Source organism: Ursus arctos, unplaced genomic scaffold (genome assembly GCF_023065955.2).
Source record: "Ursus arctos isolate Adak ecotype North America unplaced genomic scaffold, UrsArc2.0 scaffold_2, whole genome shotgun sequence".
Classification (NCBI taxonomy): domain Eukaryota; kingdom Metazoa; phylum Chordata; class Mammalia; order Carnivora; family Ursidae; genus Ursus; species Ursus arctos.
In genome coordinates, this window is record NW_026622874.1 from 72,728,175 (window position 1) to 72,750,316 (window position 22,142).

At 46.2% G+C, this 22,142-nt stretch overlaps 1 protein-coding gene across 2 annotated transcripts in view; it reads right to left on the reverse strand.

The window, feature by feature from the left end:
* Positions 1-22,142, reverse strand: part of USP7 (ubiquitin specific peptidase 7) — a 62,511-nt gene that overhangs the window by 19,193 nt on the left and 21,176 nt on the right. For both annotated transcript variants that reach the window (XM_057314795.1, XM_026520346.4), the window contains exons 2-8: positions 12,632-12,736; positions 6,798-6,996; positions 4,884-5,022; positions 4,169-4,257; positions 1,959-2,067; positions 913-1,043; positions 441-495 (exon numbers count right to left, since the gene is read on the reverse strand). In XM_057314795.1, coding sequence (XP_057170778.1) covers positions 441-495; positions 913-1,043; positions 1,959-2,067; positions 4,169-4,257; positions 4,884-5,022; positions 6,798-6,996; positions 12,632-12,736 — 827 coding nt within the window. The remainder of the gene's footprint in view (positions 1-440; positions 496-912; positions 1,044-1,958; positions 2,068-4,168; positions 4,258-4,883; positions 5,023-6,797; positions 6,997-12,631; positions 12,737-22,142) is intronic.

A 22,142-nucleotide genomic window follows, 5' to 3' on the forward strand; every position in this document is an offset into this window, starting at 1 on the left:
GTTTTGGGGAGAATCACCCGCACAGAGGGCTGCTTCAATTAGAACTTCTGTGCCGAGGAGGAGTCTGGACACTCCAGAGTAACAAGAAGTCACGATTCGAACAGCGAAGCAGGGTGATCAGGACAGCTACTTAAGCCGATCTGCAGGTTCCCGGATCAGAAACTCAGGCAGATGTTACCAATTTAACAAATTCCAACCACACTACCTACTGCTACGGAAATCCAAGCTTCCCTTCACACTGCCCTAACAGCAATTTTGTTTCCATTCTTTCTGGCTCGAAAATGAGCCACATGCTGCCTCTCCTTCCTGGCCTGGTTCTGTCCCACACAAGGATGTGCGTCTGAGCCGCACTGGCATGAAGCAGGTCTGCGCTCGGACGTGGTTACCACTTCCGACAGCAGTCAATGTTCAGGAGTGTACGATTACGGTGCAGAACTTACCACTCGACACAGCTCTTGAACGTCGTGCTGCATGAAGCTATCTAAAGTTTCCCACCTTGGAAAGAGAAAAGGAACGTTTGTGTTTAAACTTCCAAATTTCAAATACGAGCATATTAAGCAACTCAGACTTCAAAAAGTAAACTGCATAATCGGCCATTATTCTTAAATTCATTTTTTGAGGAGGTGATTTTGGGGGGCCCTGATGAAAAGACACACTGATTTGATCAGGACACCACAGCTTCGTCCTGCTCTGCACCTTGCTGTGTGTGAGAGGACATCGTGATGTGGTAAATTAGGTCTCAAGCAAAATTCTAAAACAGAGCCTTTATGTCCAAAAAGGACAAACCAAATACAGTGATAAAAACACTCGGGCGGACCTGAATGCCTACACTCTGCTCTCGATTCTCTCACTAGGCGCTCATTATTCTTCCTTGCAGAAGGAAGAAGGGAAAGGCAGATCTCGGATACATACCCGAAGGACTTCGTTAGCTTTTTTGTTCCTACAGGTTTATCGCTGTGCTGTAACTCGTAGAACACTCTTTGTAACGCTAAGGGGACGCTTTTGGATGAATCATCACCCTCTGTTGGCATCATGTACACAGCCTAAAATAATTGATTAAGAAATAAAAATGGAATTTTATGTGAAAGTATCATTTCTAATATCACAATGGCTTAAGGTAGTTGATAGGGCTTCTAACTATCCCCCAAAATAGGTCAGGAAGTTTTTTTTTTTTTAAATAATCATGAAAGTCTTTAGAGGTAATATAAAAAAAAACACAAGAAAGTAAAAACGAATTTAAAAAATTACCCACGGCTCACCATCCAAAGAGAATCACTTTTATTTCATACCTCTTGGAGCCACACTTTTTAGCTTAAAGTTACTTGTGAACAGAAGTTGCGATAAGACCTAAGTGCCATTGCAATGATCCACATCCGCCTGTCCCCACAACACCATCCTGTCGGGGCAGCGACGGTGCTGCCGGAACGGGAAAAGCCAGCAAACCAGCCAGTGGCCCCCCCACAACCAGGAGTCCGTGTTGCCTGCACTGCTCCATGCTGTTCACACGGCATTCCAAAGGGACAGACGCCTAGCTATCCTACATTAGAGTCTAGGGATGTCTGCGGTTTTTATTAGTAGTCTCATGAACCTAAGTTTTACCTGTAAGTGAAAATTATACTTCACCGCCAGTGGCTTTTCAATTCAGTTTTGATATAAAACTTCCAAATGTTGCTGCTAATGGCTTTCACGTTAAAAACAAACAAACTTTATTATGGGGCTACAGACCCCATAAAGTTAGGTTAGCCAGCCAACTTTTGATCACCCAAGTTAGCTTTACAAGTGTCCACACGCTGCGGAATAAAGATATGGATTCACATAAAAGAGGGGCCCTCTCTGGAGACAGCACCGTGGTACTGGGAGAGACACGGCAAAGTCGGGTGACAGGACTTTGCTTGTCCCTTAGGACTCGAGCAAGAGGGTGGGTGGAAGGTTGAGGGAGAGAAATACCATCCATTTACCTTTCGTAGTTGATTTGTGAAAAATAAAGTCTGCAGCAGGCTGTTCATGTAACAAGTCGCTCCCTGATTCTTTAAACCGACATAGCCCGTGTGCTTCTTTGAATCCCACCTACAAGATCAGTTGGAGGTTGAGGGAAAACTGCACAGGACGCCTCCTCGCTTCTGCAGTGTGTGTGGAGCGTTTCGGCGCGACGCCGGCGAGACCCCGCACTGCCGTGCACCGTCACCTCTTTCCCACCATCCTGACACAGGAACGACAGCCACGCACCCCTCCAAGGGAGAAACTCACCGCCAGGCACCCGGGCACTAAGGGCACCAGGGCCAGGAGTTCTCAGCACGATCACGGGCTCTGTTCGCCCAAGTGCACAAACCCAGCACTAGAGAAGCAGCTTAACGCCGCCGACGGCAGCACTGCCTTCTCTTCCAAGATCACACTCACAGACAGTCGCTGAATTCTACGGGACCGGCTCCCAGTGTGGGTCCATGGCATACATACTAGGTCACATGTGCAGTCAGCAAGAATGCAAACAGTTGAAACCCCTCTTTTTGCAGTTACACACATAAGCAAAGACAAGCATGTACACTGGGGCAGGTTCTCGTTCGGACTTCTACGCCCCTAGTGCTCTTTCTCTCCAGTCTATGGTGGTGGTTGCTGGGAAGAAACGGTACATCTTCTCAGAGTTAGCAGCTCCCACTGCACGTTCCCCCCCATCGTAACAGGAAGCTAGAGAGAATGCCAGTTGAAGCCACAGCCTTCCCCATCTCCCTCTGTATATAATGTAAAGACATGAACAACACGATCGCCACCAAGCGTGACCAACACTGGAGGAGACGTTTACTACTGGCCGAGGTCAGGGTCAATAGTACTCTGTGATTCCAGGGGTTAGTCCACGACCTTGCTGACACGCTCGGGTGTACCGAAGGACCCTGCTGAAGTGTGTGCGTGTGGGTGTGTCTGCGCGTGCGAGCGCATCCGTGGATAATTTTAAAAACTGGCAAGAAAATGCAAGAATCCTAAATTATAGATGGTTATTTTAAAAACTATAATCCAAGATTTAGGTGATAATGGCTGACTAGGTTTTGATAAGTAAGTCTAAAGCAAGAAATCTGTTTTGATTGGTAAGACTGAAAAACCAATTCACTTTTTTAGTCAAGAAAAGTAGATCATAAACATAGGGGGAGGTTTTCAAAATGGGGGGGAACCCACAAAAAATTTAGTTTTCTTGTTTTTGCCCTCCCCCTCCTGATATCTGAGTAGAACGTGAGCTCTGAAAAGGCTCCTCAAGAAAAGCTGGATTCCTCCTGTACACGCCCCAGGCCACACCAGCCAGGACCCGACCTAAGTGACAGCTTCTGCGTGGCTGCCCCACGGCTCTCTGCCCGGTCCATCCAGGTCAACCCACACCCACACTCTTGCCAGAGCAGGGCCACGTGAAGACAAAATAAGGTGGGCAAGAAACAGGTGCCTGCCGCTGACCTTCTTCCCAGACTGCACTTAACGGCCTCACCCTTGGGCCTCCACCAGTCAGCAGGGCCCCACTGCCTGATTCCAGCTTCCGGCTCAACCTCCACACCCTCCGGATGTGGACGCGGCGCTCAGCCCCACCCTGCCCTGCTGCTGGTGCCTTCGCTCAACTCTTGTTCTCCCTGCCCCAACCCCTTACCCTCCTTGACAAGTAAGCCACCCCAGGCCCACGCCCACGCCTCCTGTAAGGCCGAACACTGCCTTGTGCACACAGACCTCCCACCGCTGAGCCATTGTCACGTCTCTTGCGGGTCCTCCAAGCTCGGCTCCACCTCACTCACCACCTCCAACCCACCAACTCCCCTGCTTCCTCAGCATACCCACAGCTCCCAGACCTTCCCAGCCCTGCCCTCTTCCAAGTAAAACTAGGACATCTCCTCTGGAGGATTTATGAACTGTCCCAGCAGTCTAGATATCGGAGGACAGAAACCCACGGCTGCCTTGCCAACCATCACCACATTCCTAGTGCACAGCAGTGTCCGGCCTACAGAAACCGCTCAAGAAAATCCGCCAAGCGAAGGGGTGAACGTGAGGCTGGCATACAGAGCCGCATACCCCCCGTATGTGTGGGCAAGCGCAGAGAGGGTGCGTATCTGTTAAGTATATGCATCTCTGTTCACATGCTAGTGCTTCACCACAGCACAAAAGGCGTTTCTTAAGAGCACCCAATTAAAGAAAAACTTACGCAACTCCATGGGGAGCATCCGCCTGTACAAAGACTTCAAAAGTAACTTTGTCATCATCTATAAATCCTTTCTCAGGATCAGTCACTTCCTATAAAAAATAAGAATATCCAGCTTGCATAAGAACACATGAATGCTCCCTTCGTTCTGAAGAGACAATTACCCTAGTGCCCTCTACGTATTAGAGGAAAACACTACTTTTTCTAACCCCCAAATCAGGCTTCTGATTTTGCAGTGTTTTGATCTACTTTAACTAGTAGTGTCCTCTGAACAAAACCAGCAAGAGCTTGGTTCCTCTAGGAAGCATCCAGGAAGCACTGGGAGCTGGTCCAGGGCACGGCCCGGAGGCATCGGTGCCCGCTCCCCAGAGCAAGGGCTTGGAGAGGTGCTGGAGAACCCACGCTGGAGCACCCAGCAGGACGTGCCTGAGAACGCACTCCTGGGTTCCACGTCTGCCAAGAGCAGCCAAAACAGATGGGGCTGAGAACTGGGGAGGTTCCCTGAAACCATGTCTGACTTGACCCCCCCCCCCAATACTGACCTGTCAGCTGCTTAAAAACCTCAACTAGCCAACTGGAGAAAACACATTTTCGGACACCTGTCCCACTTAGGAAGCACACATTTTTGATTCTAGAACGCACAGAAGGCTCTGAAGAGTGAAGGAACTCGGGAAGGAGTAAGGCTCAGATCATTCTGTATAAACACTCGGTTACTTACGCTCCAGGCCATGAAATTGGAAAACCCCCAATCATTCTCCTTGTGGAAGAACAAGTGGCTAATGCGTCGGCTGAACGACTTCTCATCGTCTCTGTAATTTATTATCTTCAGCACAGCCTGTGCGTGGCAAGACCACGACCTGTTTAAAGAAAATCTAAGCCTCAGTTGACCTATTTAACTGATGTTTGCACACTTTAAAAACACAGCACACAAAAATTCCCACATTTTTCCTTTTTTTCTTTTATTTTTTGGGAGGAGTGGGGGAGTTGGGGGAGAGACACATTTACCTTAATGGTGAAAACAGCTAAAACGGGTTGGGGGTGTCCCAGGCCATCCGTAGTGATTTGACCCATGGTTTTATTAATATTAATTTCTTTAAAAAGTTTTAGGTCAGGTTTTTTTTTTTTTTTTTTTTTTTGTATCAATAAACAGAGAAGTTACTGAATTTTAGATACTGGTCTTTTAGATTCTGTAAGAGGCTAGTTTTCCGGTCACATGGTAGATTTAGTACCTAATCTGGGTATTAGGGAAAAGAACAGAACGAGAGAAAAGAAAAGCCGTGCTGCGTGCTCCAAGAACCCCTCTCGCAGCGGTTCCCAGGCAGGGCTGTACCAGGCGCTCCCGGGGGACTCCAAGCAGAGCCACCGAGTCACAGCACAGCAGAAGTGTCCCCGCTGCCATCAAGTTGGGCATAGATCACAAAAGGGCCTCTGGTCAATGTTTAAAAACCAGAAGGATACAGCCCTTTAAAGGTCCACTAAGAGCATGGAGCTACAGGAGAGCTGAACCCACAAGAGCGCAGCCTCGCAGCACCCGTGCTTCTGCGTGCTCGCGCCGGCCACGCTGTTTCCCCCAAACGACTGTCAGCCTGAAGTGGTCTGTCAGACTACCGTGCAGCCCAAATACTCACCAGAAACCAGATCATAATGTGAACACAGGAAGAAAAAAAAATCAACCTACACACAGGCCCTGGCTGCAGCACACACTGGGCTTCGCACTTAACGCTTTCACGTCAAAAGCCCAAGGAAATGGACTACGTTCCCTGGAGCCTGGACAGAACAGCAAAGGCCAGTGCCCTTGGGGAACAGCCTTCATTGAGAGCTCCAAAGGGCTACAGTCTGGGGGTGACCACACAGACGTGGTCCAAGGAAGCAGCCTTCTCATGGGCTCCTTGATACGGAACGAGAAGGACATGGTGACCAAGTGATCCGGGACCCCTTCGAACAATGCCTTAAACTAAGCTTCTGAGAAATGCTGAACGGTGACAGTTTTTAATTAACGAAAGAATCAAACTTTTGACAAAGAATCAATGGGTAGGAAATGTGAAGCCTCAATCTTTAGTTTCATCTGAATAAAGGGACCATGAAGACTCTTCTCAATTTGAAGACATTTTATTACACACTTCTTTTAAAAATTATAGGAACAATATTTCTAAAATAAGCTGAAGAAGCTCATGTTGTAAAACCCTCAAAGAATGTTTTAGTTTGGATCTTTCTGAATTAACACACAGGAACTGGTTAACATAACTACGGGGAGGCCACAGGACCTGAGGAACTTTCCTGGACTCCAGTTTTCCCGTCAGGCAGTGACTGGTATATAAAAGCCCACAATCCAGCAGTGAGCCCGTCCGCAGGGGCCCCGATTCCAGGTTCCATGGGCTGGTAGATTCTAAAACGTGAACTTCACTTTCTCATTTGCAAGAAAAAAAAGACACCTTTTCTAGACTGGAGAGAATACCTACCAGTGAGTTTTAAAGAGAGAAATGTATTTCATTGAATGTAAAATCAAAGGGCTATGTAGAGGCAGCAAGGAAATTCAAAACTGTTCAGTTCAAAGAGGCCAATCAGATCGGGCCTCCAATCACGTAGCATAACTATTTGTGGGTTTGTAATCGCATCATTTAAACTGTCTTACGTGGAATCAGATTCAGCATTGCACTGGAGAAAGAATCCTACGCTTTTTTGGTGTGGTCTGTCTGGATAAAAGCGTGGCATCACCATAATCTTCCATGGCAGATTTCGCACAAAACACGGAGGGCTAAGGACCGACTCACTCAGTCTGCTGAAGCGCTCGACAGTGAACTGAAAGGTCGCCTCGGAGCGCCAACTCGTGTCTGCAAGAAAAGGCCGTGTCAATCACAGGGCTCGGGCATTGTGAAACAGCACCGACGGCCGACAACCGTGGGACCCCACGTGGGACAACCAACAACGGCGGGCGAACCGTTCTGTACGACCGCGACCTAACTGCTAGACCTGACTCTTGGGGAAAACGAGAGCGTCATTTCCCACTGATAATCTAAAACAGTGAGGTGACACACAGTTTATATGTGAATGCAATCCTAAACCCAGTGGGCTAACGACACACACCTGCCTGCCCTCCTCGATCTCCAGAGTTCGGCCTATGAGAACATCTACTCTACTCTGGCAATCCCGTGTCACCCTCAGTGAGTGGACAGGCTCTGCAGAAGCGGCATGAAGCGGCTCTTGGGACACCTGCTGGAGGCCGGGGCGCAGGGACGAAGAGGGCAGGGCTGACCCGGGCCAGGTCAGAGGAGCAGTGAGGGGGGCGTGGCGCTTGTGGGCGCAGGGGGTGCACAGGGTGCACGGACAGAGTGCCACACCATGCCTACTGCAGAGCAGCACTGTTTTAGAGACAAGACTGCCAAGAAGTGAGCCCCCAAAATAAATGTTAGCTTCATCAATTCACAATTTCTGTGAAAATACCAGCCTGGACTCCCTAAGGGGAATTAATTTAAAAAGAAAGAAACTGGTTTTCTTCTCCATATGAATCGTAAAAATTGTTACATTTACTCAACAAGACTTGAAGGCAAATTTAGGGAATTAAGGCTTTCTCCAACAGAAAGTGGAGTATGGATATAACGCCTCTCTCTTAGATGACTTTCATTTAAAAGTCACCAGGTCATGATCTGTGGGTCCTGGGATCCCTGGGATCAAGTCCCACACTGGGCTCTCTGCTCAGCGGGGAGTCTGCTTTTCTCTCCCTCCCTCTCTCTCTCTCAAATTAACAAATAAAATCTTGGGGGGGGGGGGGAGTCACACTTTAGAATTCCACCTTTGACTGATGGTGACTATTCACTTACAAGTGACACTGGCTACTGATTAGCCCTGACAAGCCCAGCAGTGTCCGCACGGACGCTTCTCAAACTCAGTGAACGAGCAGCCCTCCCCCGGTCTCCGCGCCAATCTTACTGGCTGGCACTTCTATAGAACATCAGGAAGCTGCTACAGCAAGGTCCAGGAGCTGTACAAGTCTCTACATGCCTTCTCTCCACTTCGGTACCTAGCTGGTTGCAGATGGGCTACAGTTCACCACGTGGCAGGGGACCAAGAGCCACACCATGAAGAGCCCCAGGTGGTCTACAGAACACTTTAAGGTACATGGAAGGCTTTTTCCGGTTTGGCATCAGGGGCTACTTTGGCATCACTCACCCCCAGGCTCCTGGGCCCCAAGGGAGACTCTCAGGCTTGGAGGAAGAGCACGTGAAGAACACACTGCCTTCCTTCATCCTTCAGTCTCCAAACTTCACTAAGACAACCATGTGCTCAGGATACAGACTTCTGGGGGTATGGATATTGCTTATGTTTGTGACTATCTGAATTTGTTCTTAAGAAAACATGTCCATCAATCCTCATGAGAGGGTAGTATTCTTTACCAAAGAAATAAGAACCAAAAGTAAGCGTGACAGCTGGCCCTGATCCCTTGTTTCAATACTTCTCCTCCCCAATTTTTCTGCTATGTAACCCTGCTCAACAGACCGCACAGGCCCTTCGGAAGGAAGGGCTGCTCAAGAGGGGTGAGACCCGTCTAAGACATGCAGTATGTACTCGAGCTTCTTCAAGTGGCAGCTATGACCTTAACCCCTTGGAAGGGCAAAAGTACCCAAAGGCCAAGAGATGGGTTCAAGGTCATGTCTTAGAAAGGCTTGGGAAGAGTGTGGACCACCATTTCACAGACTCAAATCCCATGTGAGCAGCATTTCAATCCTGCAGGGTACGCAAGGTAGATGTTAACTCCCACTTTACAGATGAGGGAACCGAGGCTCACTGAGGCTAAGTGGTTTACTTATCCGAGGTTCTTCACAAAATGAGCACAGCAGGTTCAGTCCCCAAGATCTGCGGCCCCTGAACGGGGACGTTGTCTCTGGTTTGTAAAACGCCATATTCTAGAGTTTAACATCCCCCCAAATGCAGAGCCCAATCAAACTGGCTTGCCTTATGGGGACCAAAGAACTGCTATCAACCAAATAAAAATCACCTCAGGGCACGCACTCATGAAACCCTAAAGAGGTCAAAGTCCCAAAGTTCTGCCTCTCTTCTAACTCAACTACTTGTTTTCAGATAAAATTCCACTCTTTGTCAGATTAGATTTTCACACAGACCCAAACTGAAATGTATCATAAATGCTTTTTCGTTGTCTCCCACACTTTAATCCAATTTCAGAATTAATCTTAGATATTAAATAAGACCCAACAAAACTCAGCATGGCACCGAGTCCACGAGATGGCAAGCCCTCCCTTCAGAGGCAGAGAGGCTCAGCAGCCTCTGCCTGGCGCCATCCTGCCTCAGAACTCAGCTCACACGCGTAGATTTATACACGGCACATCCCTAGGACAGACTCAGTTCTGAGATATGCTAACTAGGACATTTAACATGAGGTTTCATGCGAATAAAAATGTCGCCTTATGGCTCTCAACTCTTTGTAGCTTAATTACATAAATGAAAAATAACATTATATACCAAAAAGTCAAGGCAAGAGGGTCTACAAAAGAGCAGAGCATACTTGAAACCCATCTTTGGCAGAAAGGCCTGGCTTGATCACACTCCCATAAGGAATTACAGGAGACATAAATGTCTTTGCCCAAGAAAACAGGTGAAAGGTACTCCAAGATCCTATTTTTACAACTTCCCTGTGTCTATAATTACTTCAAAATTAAAAAAGAAAAAAATTTAAAGCAACACACCTGGGATTCTGAAGGATGCCCCACATCCTGCAGAATTAGCGTTTCATCTGAACAGAGACTCTATAACCTGCCTGAATGCCGCAGTTAGTGCATTACTCCACGCCTCTTTTTATTGTCAAGGACAGGATGACGAGTTTCTGCTACCTGTCACCACACATCCTCAGCCCGAAGACTTGGTTACCCACACCTCCACTCCTGCCCTCACAGAACAGCCACCGTGCCCATTCGTACTCCCACCTTATCTTCGCAGGGCAAAGGCCAATGAACCAGACTGGGGTCCAGTTGTATGAAAAAGGTAGAGGAAGATACAGTCTTCTGTTTTGTTTTAAATCAAGGTTAGCCTAAAGAGTGCCCAAATAGCACTCTTGCAGTAATTTTATCAAACCTCTATTCTTCATTCAAGTCCTAGTTAATCCCCAGAACTTACTTTTGTTTCATGGGTACCAACAATCTATATTTGCAGAGGCTTTATTTACTCTAAAACTTATCTTCATCTAAGGAAAAACTGAGTAAGAAACTAAAATCAAAGGAGCATAGGTAGGTGCAACCAGAAAATGATTCTGACTCTTGCCCGTAATCCCATGTTACCAAGACTTTTAAATATGCTATCTCAACCCCACACCTGTTTGTCTATGCTGTCAGCCATTTAACTTTTGTAGAGAAACTCCCCTCCCAAAGAAGGCCCTTCTGCCCAGTAAATAAGCCTGATCCAGCATTCCCTAGACTGTGTGCCCTACTTTACCATGTCGGAAGGAGATTCAGAAAAAGGGTTTCTAAAGTTGAGACTCTTGGGGAATCATTAACAAAACAAGTCTTTTGCAGAAAGACATTAAGGTGCGGACAGCCCAGAGAAGCCCGAGATATGGACACCTGGTTGGCCCAGCACCCCTCAAAATTTCCTAGACCATTCAAAACTTCTCACCTCATGCTAACATCCCACAGAAAAGAGTTTCAAAATACCTATCACGACTGGGAAAATGCTGCCACAAACTAAGGCTTCTACTGTAGAACCAGAACCATCTCCCTCCCTTCCCCTTACCACCAAAAAGAGAAAATCTTTTCACTCTCTTACACTGGGCCTTTTAAAAGACACCTCAAATCCCAAACCAGGAACATGGTGCTACTGAAGACCACTCTGCTTTGTCCCTTAATAAATACTCTTTTCCTGTTTGGTAACTCACTACGGCAATATGTCCACTATTAGGTTCAATGGTTTGGCACCATTATTTACTACTATTAATTTAGCAAAATTTGCCTGAAAAGGAAAGGGGTTTTATTATGTACATTACAGATCTCTAACAGTGGTTCTCAAATGAGGCAGTCTGGACCCCCATACACATCTGGCAGTGTCTATGTTTGGTTGTCAGGACTGCAGGGAGTGGGCATAAGGGTGGGATGACACTGGCATCCGATCGCGCCGAGGTCGGCCCCTACAACAAAGAATGATGCGCCCCAAAAGGCAACAGTGCCAAGGTCGAGAAACCCTGCCCTTTATCTACAACTGCACCTCCTCCCAAGCCCTCCCCAAAAATAGACGCACGGAAATATTCTTTGGAATTGCTCTGTGGAACTAGACAGGGAGCTCTCTGCCTGGGGTGGGCAGTTACTACTGCTCCTCAAGTGACTGGAACCCATCTCTACCTCACACTGAGCACACTGGGCCTGGCCACACCTTCCCAACTGCGCTCTCTGAATCACTTTCGGCATCTCCGGTGTCTGCAATAAAACCAAGAGCCCAGCAACCAAAGAGACCACAACCCACACCGTTGCCCTTGATCTACAGTGGAAAGCGCACTCCACAGGTAACAAAGCAGCGGGGTTTAGACCACGCCTCTTTACCTTCCTCAGATATTGCCTCAGCCAGCTGCCAGGGGGTAAACCGCACTGTGAGAGAACTCTCAACTACGGCTGCAGTTTCTCATGGAGGCTGAACTTTTGGCAGGAGGTCTGAACAGCAGTCCTTCTGGTGGTGCAGCCCGTGACTGACGGTTTCTTTTCAACTGCCCCGTTACTCCCCTGGGAAGGACACAACCCTTATGAGGATTGATGGACATGCTTTTGACAGAACATGGTTTCATATTACACTGCAAGATTCCAGGGACTCCATAAAGTGATTACTGGCTGCTACCGTCACATGATTTTGACCTTGCAAATAAGTGTACAGGTCACCTATTTGATAAATTATTAAGAAGAAATAGCCTCGAAAGAAATGATTTCCCGGGCACAAAATGTCCATGCATATACCTATGCATACACTTTTCGCATAGAAGATACAGATCAAAAGTTAGTGTGGGAGAATGAAGCCCAAAGCTCAATTCTGATTTCACACCTAATGGGAGCGGGGGAGGGATTATCAGCTCCAGACAACTGATAGACACACTACAGTAAGAATGCAATGGAAAGTCAAGTTCCAATGTCTAGAAGTATCTTGCTGCAAACAAAAAGGAAAGGAGAGTAAGATACACTTGCTCTGAACACTAACGGTGGCTGGGAAAGTGCAAGCCTGAGTAAATCCCCATCTTTTACAAACTTCTGCATTTAAACCTTCTCACCTAAGCTGGGGAGAACCACCTTACCCTGAAATTTATAGATAAACTTCAAATTCAAAACCAAAACAGTCTCCTAAATTTTCCTCAGATACAAACCTCCTGAAAATTAGCTACTCCTAAGAAACTCAGAAGTAATCAAGGAAGAAATCTATAGCACATCTAGTTGTGTTTCTGACAGTTTTCTGCCCAATGCAAGTTAACAAACCACATGTACTCACCATCCTCCATATCTTCCTCTGTGTTGTTGTGCCCATCACTCATGGCTACATTCCCGTTGATAACAGGGTTCTGAGTAATTCTTGGTGGGTCATCTGTATCTCCAGCTTTAAAAAAAAAAAAACAAAGAAATTCCATGGTTTTTTACCTTCAGGTCTTAGATTAAATAAATAAAAATATATTTGTACTTTTGACGATTTCCAGTCACTAATACCATCCAAATGTGCCATAATAAACATGCTCTAACCCAAAAGGTATTTACTAATATGTTTACTAAATATGAACTTTCATTGCTTTCAAAATGCTAAATTGGATGCAAACGATCACTATACCACATTTGCTAAATTTGCAATGATACTTTGAAATGGGTTTCCTACTCATTAAAACTCAACCCCACAGGGTGCCTGGGTGGCTCAGTCGGTTAAGCGTCTGCCTTCAGCTCAGGTCATGATCAAGCCCCAATCCTCATGTCGGGCTCCCTGCTCACTGGGGAGCCTGCTTCTCCCTCTCCTTCTGCTCCTCACCCCACTCATGCTCTCTCTCGCCCAAATAAATTAAATCTTAAAAAAATAAATAAATAAAACTCAAACCCAGAGAAAATATTGTTAACTAAATATATACATAACAGTGTGCATCAGAACTTTCTAACACATGTCAGCGCTTTAAAACATCACACTGGAGTCTCAAAGTGTCACTGGACAATTACTGTAATAACTGAAGTATAAATCCAGGCAAAAACCAGAACTGGAGGTTGGGGGGGGCGGTGTGAAAGGGGGTCCCTAGGAGGATTGGCATTTATAAAGAGTCTGAAAAGGATTTTGAGAAGCACATAAAAAGATGTGCTACAGATTTCTATTTTTTTTAAATATTTTATTTATTTATTTGAGAGAGAGAGAGTGCACAAGCTGGGGGTGGGGGGAGAAGCAGGCTCCCTGCTGACCAGCCTGATGCTGGGCTCGATCCCAAGACCCTGGATCATGACCTGAACCGAAGGCAGACACTTAACTGACACCCAGGAGCCCCTGTGCTATAGATTTCTAAATGCTTGCTGAGATGTGGCTTGACAAACATTTATATATAATCAAAGATGTGGATTCAAAACTTTGAAGCAATGAATGGCAAGAATTAGGTGTAAACTCCAAGTGTTAACATTCTTATCTCTATTTAAAAACAATCTTCTTACACTGACATGGATCCTTGACTTAAAAGGAAATAAACGCTATGTCAAGAGTTGGGACTTAAATAACCTTTACTGGCCAAAAGGGTCCATCCTTCATATGTAAACCCTCTCCTGCTTCTAGATGTCAGAACAGCTCACTGCAACTAGTGCGGCCCCTTTATGTTGACTGTATACATGCTGACTGAAATCAACAGTCTTAGCTACGAACAAGAGATGTTATTTTTAAAACAGCTACCTAAGTGTGTCCTAGGCCTGCGACATTTCAGAGCCTCCCCACCCCCCGTTCAGATGGGCGGTCAGCAGTCGGTCTGATTCAGCACCATGGACAGCACCCTCCCCGTTCCCCTCTCAACATTCTCTAAAACCCCCAATTATCAGATTACGTCTCAAGTAATTCCTGAATATAAACCATGTTTTTTTCCCTTAAGCATCTCAAAACACACCTTAGAATTCCCTGGAGGCCAAGAAACAGGTATTACCAAATTTATATCACTTCCAAACCTGATACTCCTGTTTTATTAACTATCAATATATACACTTAGCAATTGTGTTGAAGTTATTTTTAAAAACAAACATATATACATTTTTGAACTGGTCCCTCAACCATCACACACACACACACACACACACACACACACACACACACAAAAGAAGCGGGGAGGAGAAATCCTTTTTGCTGTTGCTTAATTAGCTCGAACTCCAAAACTATGTTCTAAAAAGCAAAAAAAAATTTTTTTAAAAGGTATTTTGAAATGTCTTTCAACTACATTTATCCTCCTATATTAACATCAAACCACCATTAAAAATATTTTATGAGGAAAAACCCCTATGAAAGCCTATGAAATAAATTATGGCACATTCCACCAATAGAGTATTATAAAGCAGTGTTTCAATGTACCTATATGGAAAGTTCTCTAAGCTATAAGTTTAAAAAATAAATAAAGATACCAAGCAATAAATATCACATGCAACTTCTGTTATAAAAGAGACAGAGTATGTTCGAATAAGAACAAATAAATTCTCATTTCCCTTTACATGATAAACAAACACTGGAAGGACATAAACTATTAAGAGGCTCTCCAGAAGCAGCAGTAGCATGAATCTACATTATACACACTCTCACATTACACGAATGCACCATAAATCTTAATTTGCTTGATATATGCTTGGTATTTTAATTTCGTTTCTCAGTTCAAATCTGTCCTACTACAATTGCCTTAAAATATGGTTTTTAGTGCATGATTGCAAAAATAAAAATCTCTGTATACAAGACAGCATCACACCTAAAACAAGGATGCTTTGTAGATGTAAGCAGTCTGAACTAGAGCGGGTCATAGAATTCTCCAACTGATTTGTAATCCTGAAGATTCTGAGATCCAAGTGAATTCAGATTATAGCTGAAACAAGGTATCTTTTAAGGGTTTTGGTGACTTGAAATAGAGTACTTTTTCACCAGAAGTTATGGTAATAATAAAAATCAAGATCAAGTTGGGGCGCCTGGGTAGCTCAGTCAGTTAAGCGTCCAACTCTTCATTTTGGCTCCGGTCATGATCTCAGGATGGTGGGATCAAGCCCCGCATCAAGTTCCACCCATCCGGTTCCACGCTCAGCAGGGAGTCTGCTTCTCACTCTCCCTCTGCCCCTCCACGGACTCATGCTCTGTCTCTAAAATAAATCTTAAAAAAAAACATCAAGACCAAGTCAAAAGATCTATGGATCACCACCCATAGCACTTTACTGTGTGGGGTAGGAAAAAAATAGGCCACAGTGTTTTGGAAGTAGGATTAACTACAATGCAATGACTGACAAAAGTCTAATATTTTATAAATAAGGGAAACTATCTAATTTAATTAAGACAGGATTTCTCTGCAGTTGGTCCCTAAAAGCAAAATAAAGTTCTACACTTGAACTGGGTTCTCCTGAGCAATACCCCCACCTTTTTTTTTTTTTTTTTTAAGATTTTTATTTATTTATTTGACAGAGGCAGCGGGACAGGGAACACAGCAGGGAAGAGCTAGAGAGGGAGAAGCAGGCTCCCTGCTCAGCAGGGAGCCAGAGGCAGGGCTTGATCCCAGGACGCTGGGATCATGACCTGAGCCAAAGGCAGATGCCTAACTGAGCCACCCAGGCACCCCAATACCCTACACCTTTTTACACATTTGTGCTGGGCTGATCGATTTGCTCCTTTCCACCCTCCTTAAGCATGGACATGCTGGTCCAGGCCAGTGGCTATGAAATGACAACAAGTCCCTGGTAGGTCCACCATGTACCTGAGAAATCTGCCCAATGACAGGCACCATGAAGCTCCCAACCAACTGCCATGGGGCCTTGATAGAAAAAGTTAGCAACTCAAGTCTAGCTCCTAAGGGACTGAATATCCAGTTAAAAAAAGCTCCTCATAAATGAGTCAGTTCAGCAAGAGGATTAAAAATTTAATTAAGACACAGTAAATCCCTGGACCTGAATTCAATGATGAAAGTACCCGAAGCCCACAAAAAGTCTGTATTAGACTTCCAGAAATATCTTCAATGGTTCAGACTGCCTTCAATATCACTAAAGTAGTACAACATTGGTGTGTGTATATGCATTTATCACTATATGTAAAGTGATCCTGTTCCTGAATTTTAGGTCCCATCTGTTTGAAACTTCCCAGATGTGTTAACTCTCATTTGGCCATTTGTGAAGCACAGCACTCAGTTTTTGACATGCAATGGTCTCAAATAAGATTGGGGACATGCTTGGCAAGCACCAGGGACAATATGGGATACTTCAAATAAAAAAAACCAAAATGTACGAAATATGCCAAATACCGGGGGGGGAGCAGTTATCATTCCAAAATATATTTATGACACTCAAATACAATCAAAGATCATTTCCATTACTTGTGAGTGGTAAGCTCTTGATGCCAAGCCCTGTGGTAAGTACCAGAGGCACAATTTTATTATATATACGGAAGGACACAAAATGTCTCTTCTAAAGACTAGAAACACACAGAAGAGGCTAACGTGGCTGGTTACAGAGTCTATATATTTCCTCCTCTTGCTACTGAGGAGGCCAGGCTTCCCTTCCCACTGACTTCCATTTGTGATGTCATAACACAGGACTACTCAACAAAGAACACTTGCCAATTGCTATGGAAATGATGTGGCGCTAATTCAGCGCTGAATCTCACCCCTGGATGAAATAACAGACAAAGAGCAGAATTTCAATTTGCTGGCTTTGACATTTTCTGTCGCTTCACAAAGATTACTCAAACTCTCCCCAAAAGGCCAGATTTAAGGGGACAAACCACCACTGTGAGACCTCAGAGCCTTCCACTAAGAAGTTTGTGTACTGCCACCCGGTGGTGCCTAGGCCACAAAGACCCAGCCACACCTCCGACTCAGTCTCCCAGGTTCCTCCTCCAACTTTCCAACTAGTGATACAACCCAGTGAGCAAAACCGTAGCTCAGTTAAAGGCCAGAATATGTGGAGTGCCAACACAGGGTACACGGTCTAAACTCCCAACTCAACCAGTTCACCTGGAATTCAAAGTCAAAAGCCCTCTGGCCGCTGCTTGGTCCTCCTCCCCTTCTCTCCGCTTCTGGCACCCATTTTAAAGAATATTACATAAAGGAGAGCTTATCATGGTAAATGAGAACACTGGTATCTTCCTGCATACTGATTTCTTAATTAATCCCAAATATATTTCAGGACAGTTCAGAAATGTCAGTACTGGTTATAGAAACCCATTAGGGCCTATGAACCCCCATCTGAATCCCCCTTCCCCAGTCACCTTCTCGTCCAAGCTTGTGGTTCCCCGCCATGTCTGCATGGCTCTGCAGCAGTATCTGCTGGGGCTGGGGAGGGGAGGGTTCTCTCATCCACATCAGAGTGACTGCATAGAATCTCTAGGAGCTCTACCTCAGCATTCTTTTTTTTAAAGCCCCCCCCCCCAACACATACACAGAATTCTTGGGTTTAGGACAAGGAACATATTCAAGCAACCTCATCAATTTAGAGAATCACTTCCAAAAGGCAAATTGATCCAGAAAGAGGATGTTATGGGAAAAAAAGAAGTCAGGACTTGGGTTACCAGTTCCTTAGCTGCTGATGTAAGTTGCTAACAGTGGGGAAAACTGGCTATGGGGATCATGGGCACACAGCACACAAACTACATCTCTCCTGAAAATCTAAAATTCATCCCTTATTAAAAGTGTACCTGAAAAAAGAGAAAACAGAAAACCCTTAAACCTAAAAAGCAAGGACTATAACTGATACTAAACTCACATATGGAGAATTTCAGCAAGAAGCACGTGCCTCAGCATGCCCGCAATTCTCATACCAGCCAAGGCAGAAAAGGGCAGCCTAGGGGCGCCTCAGTCATTAAGCGTCTGCCTTCGGCTCGGGTAGTGATCCCAGGGTCCTCGGATGGAGTCCCACATCAGACTCCCTGCTCAGCGGGGAGCCTGCTCCTTCCTCTCCCACTCCCCCTGCTGGTGTTCCTTCTCTCGCTGTCTCTCTCTGTCCAATAAATAAATAAAATCTTTTAAAAGGGGGGGGGGCAGCCTAAGAGCTAGCTTGGGTCTGTGCCGGAGCAGGACCAGCAGAGCAAACAGGATGTCAGGTTTGCTTCAAGCGTTTCATGAATCTGTAACTCCATTTACTGACCCCCTACTGAGTGCGGGCCCAGTGCAGACATTCTCAGGTGATGACCACAAGCTCCCTTAACCGATGGACCCACTGGCTTAAGGCTACAGCTGGATGTGAGGGGCACTGCCTCCAGGGGAGCCCAGCTCATATTCTCTGTTCTTCCTCTAAAAGACCGGCTCTGCCGACGACTTGGTCTATCCTCCAGGAGGACTGCTCCCTCCTCAGGTAAAGGACAAGTTAGATGGAGGCCCCACATGAACCCAGAGGCACCAGTCAGGAAGAAGTAAAGGAGGAAAAAGTCCTGAGTAAAGAGGCACCGCACTGTTTTATGTTGTTGTTGTTGATATACATTTATTTGTTTGTTTGTTTGAGAGAGAGAGAGAGAGAGAGAGAAAGCGCATGCGAGGGAGCACAGGGAGAGGAACAGAGTGAAAGAGAACGTCAAGCAGACTCCCTGCTGAGTGCAGAGCCCAATGAGGGGGCTCCATCTCACAACCATGAGATCATAACCTGAGCTGAAACCAAGAGCCGGATGCCAAACTGACTGAGCCACCCAAGTGCCCCAGCACGATGCTGCTTTGAAGGCTGAATTTCTTTATATGCTTTATGAAGTGCCTATTCCCAACATAACCTATACCCCTGAAAATTTCTATTAGATCACCCTGATTTTATTCTTTATTAAACATACCATTGAGATAACTGTAGATTCACAATTATTATAGAAATAATAAAGATCCACTTCCTTTCACCCAGTTCACCCGGTACCATTTTGCAGAATCATAGTACAATTCACAACCAGGACACCAATGCTGACACAACACACTAATCCTATTCCTGCTCACTTGCACTCTTAAGACATGTGTAGATGTGCGTGTCCACCCAGGCAAGATACGAACAGTTCCAACACAAGGACTCTGGGTTGCCCTTTCAGACCCATCCCCATCCCCACCCCCGCGCACACTCCCCTCCCATAACTCCTGGAAACAACGAATCTTCTCCATCCCCGTAATTTTTCATTTCAAGAATGTTATATAAATGAGCACGGCATATAACCTTTTGGAATGCCTTCTGTCACTCAGCATAATTCCTTTGAGACTCAGGTCAACAACTGGTTTCTTTATACCGCTGAGTAGGATTCCATGGCAGGGACCCGCCATCTGACCTGCAAACATCTGGGTTGTTTCCAATTTGAGGCTATTACAAATAAAGCTGCTACAAACATTTTTGTACAAGTCCTGGTTCTATATTTATTTTTACTTCTGGATTTGAAATAATGAAATTCTCACAGTAGCAAGGCGAGCAGTACAGAGATGAATAAGGGCAGAGGATTCCTCCACTCCCAATCCTAACATGAAGAAAGCCCCCCTTCCAGGCAGCCTCATCGTTCCTATATATGCATATGCAACAACGTACATGCATTTTCTCATGAACAAAAAACGGTATTCAAATTACACGAATAAGCTAGAGCTACCCCAAGTCGGTATACATAAATATGCACAGGAATTTACTTCTGAGTAGTGCCATAACACGCCATGATTTTACTCAACCATGAATGCCTCCAGGTACCTATTTTTGTTTTTTCCCACTTGAATGATGTGACCATCTGTACTATGATTCCTGTCCTGCTGCATTTTATCACCAGGTCATCTTTCCCAAACGCATTGGACCCCCCACCCAAGTAGTTAGCCAAACAAACTCTTCCCAATGACAATGAGCAGCAGAGCAAAGCATCAAAGACCACAAAGCTGCCAAATGAGCGATCCATCAGATGACCCAAGTCCTGCACAACTTCATGCACCGTTCTGGAGAGCTCTTCCAACTCTTAGACACAGCTCCTTCACTCCTCCTTTGGAGAATTCAAATACAATTCATGTGCCAGTGTTCTGGTCCACAGTATAAATCCTAATGTACAGACCCTAGCTCTAAGCTCACTGAGAGGAGCAAAGTGAGGGCTCAGAACCCAACAGTGAGAAGCAGAGTGCAGCCGCTGGGGCTAGCTATAAAGGAAGGCAGTCTAAGAGACAGAGCAGGCGACTGAGGTGTGGGACCCAGCAAGCACCAGTGAGGAGGCATTCCTGATAAGGCCGCTGCAGGGGAGGGAGAGGCGGGGAGCTCCGAGGGAGTGAAGGCATCCCCGGAATCAGGGTCTCACAGGCGGTAAGATGGGCACTCCCTAAGAAACCAGAACCCCTGAGAGCCAGGAAATGCTCCTGGCAAACACAGAGTACATGGGAGCCTCAGGGGCTGTGGAGTCAACTCCAGGCCCTCTGGGGGATTCTTCTAAGGCAACACGGGGTGTCAGCCAGAACCATGGACCATCTCCAGACCTTGGACAGAACCTGCGGGTCACAAAGGGGTGACAGTCTCCCAAGGAAACAATAAAGTGAGGATGGTGGGTCCCAATGACTCTGCTCACAGCCCAGCTGCAACTGGCCTTCTCTCTTCCAGGACTCGGTGCCTCCTACAGGTGACCGCCCCTCACAGCCACCAGGTTCCAAGAAGCAGGTGTTGACCAGGAGCGCTGCCCGTGTGCCACGCTTGCCGCCCCAGTCACAGAGATCACACGCCTGGGGGCCATGAGGAAACACAGATGTTTCCCTGCCTGCTCTCTGTGCCTGGTGAGGAAAGGGGAACCTCTCAGAAGCAGTTTCTGAATGTAGTCCTAGATGGAAAACTTCAACTGTGCTTCAAAAAGATCCTTTCTAACCCATTACTATTACGTTACCAGGAATTCAACATATCTCCCTAAAACATGGCATGCCCTGTGTTCCTGCAATTACAGTAACTACCAACTAAGACAATATTTTAATTACTTCCTTGCCACACATACCATCTTTTCCAGGCAGGAATAACCTGAGAGGTAAAGGCCTGCACTTCCAGCGGAGCTGGGCAGAGCCAGCTCCCTTCTCAGTAGTTAGTCAACCTACTTATCAAGTGTCTCCTATGTGCCCAGAGCTGGGCTGGGCCCTGGGGTTCAGGAGGAACAGAGAGATAAGCCCCCTGGTGGCCTGGTGCTGGCTTTCTTGTGGGAGGAGACAAGAGGGGATAACTGCAACAGAGGGGAAAAGAGAGTACAGTCATAGAGCCACAGGAGCACTAGCCTTGAAGGAAGAGGTGACATCCTGGTGGAGACCACGGAACGAAAAGGAGCCAGGGTGGCAGAGAGCCTAGAGATGCGTACTCTGGATGGAGCCAACAGGGACAAGGGCACTGGATGAGGGAAAAGGTGGGAGATGAGGTTCAGACAGAAGTGGGCAGGGCCAAGGCCATGGAGGGCCCTGAAGGCTATGACTCTGAATTTCTTTCTGTAATGTTCTCGCTCCCTCGGCAAGCCTCCCATGACCTTCAGGGCACTGGACAAAAGAACCACCCTCCTGCTGCTCGACGTGAGATGGTCGCGGTGCTCAGACAAGGGCTGCCACCACCAAGCACCCACCTGGTCAATCAAGCCTGTCCTAACCATCACAGGCAGGGGCTCCTCTGGCCATTCCACAGAGGATGTGGATGAGGGGGTTGGTTTTATTATTGTTTTTTACCATCTTGCCCCTCAGGGCTAGCCTGCCAGATTCACAGTAATGTTAACAATGAAACCATCACTCAATCAATACCGCAACTCTAAAGCAGTTTGGTTTTATGACTCGTCTGATTTTATATACAATTTGGCCACATGCATCCCCCATGAGGCTGGCTGGGACCCACTT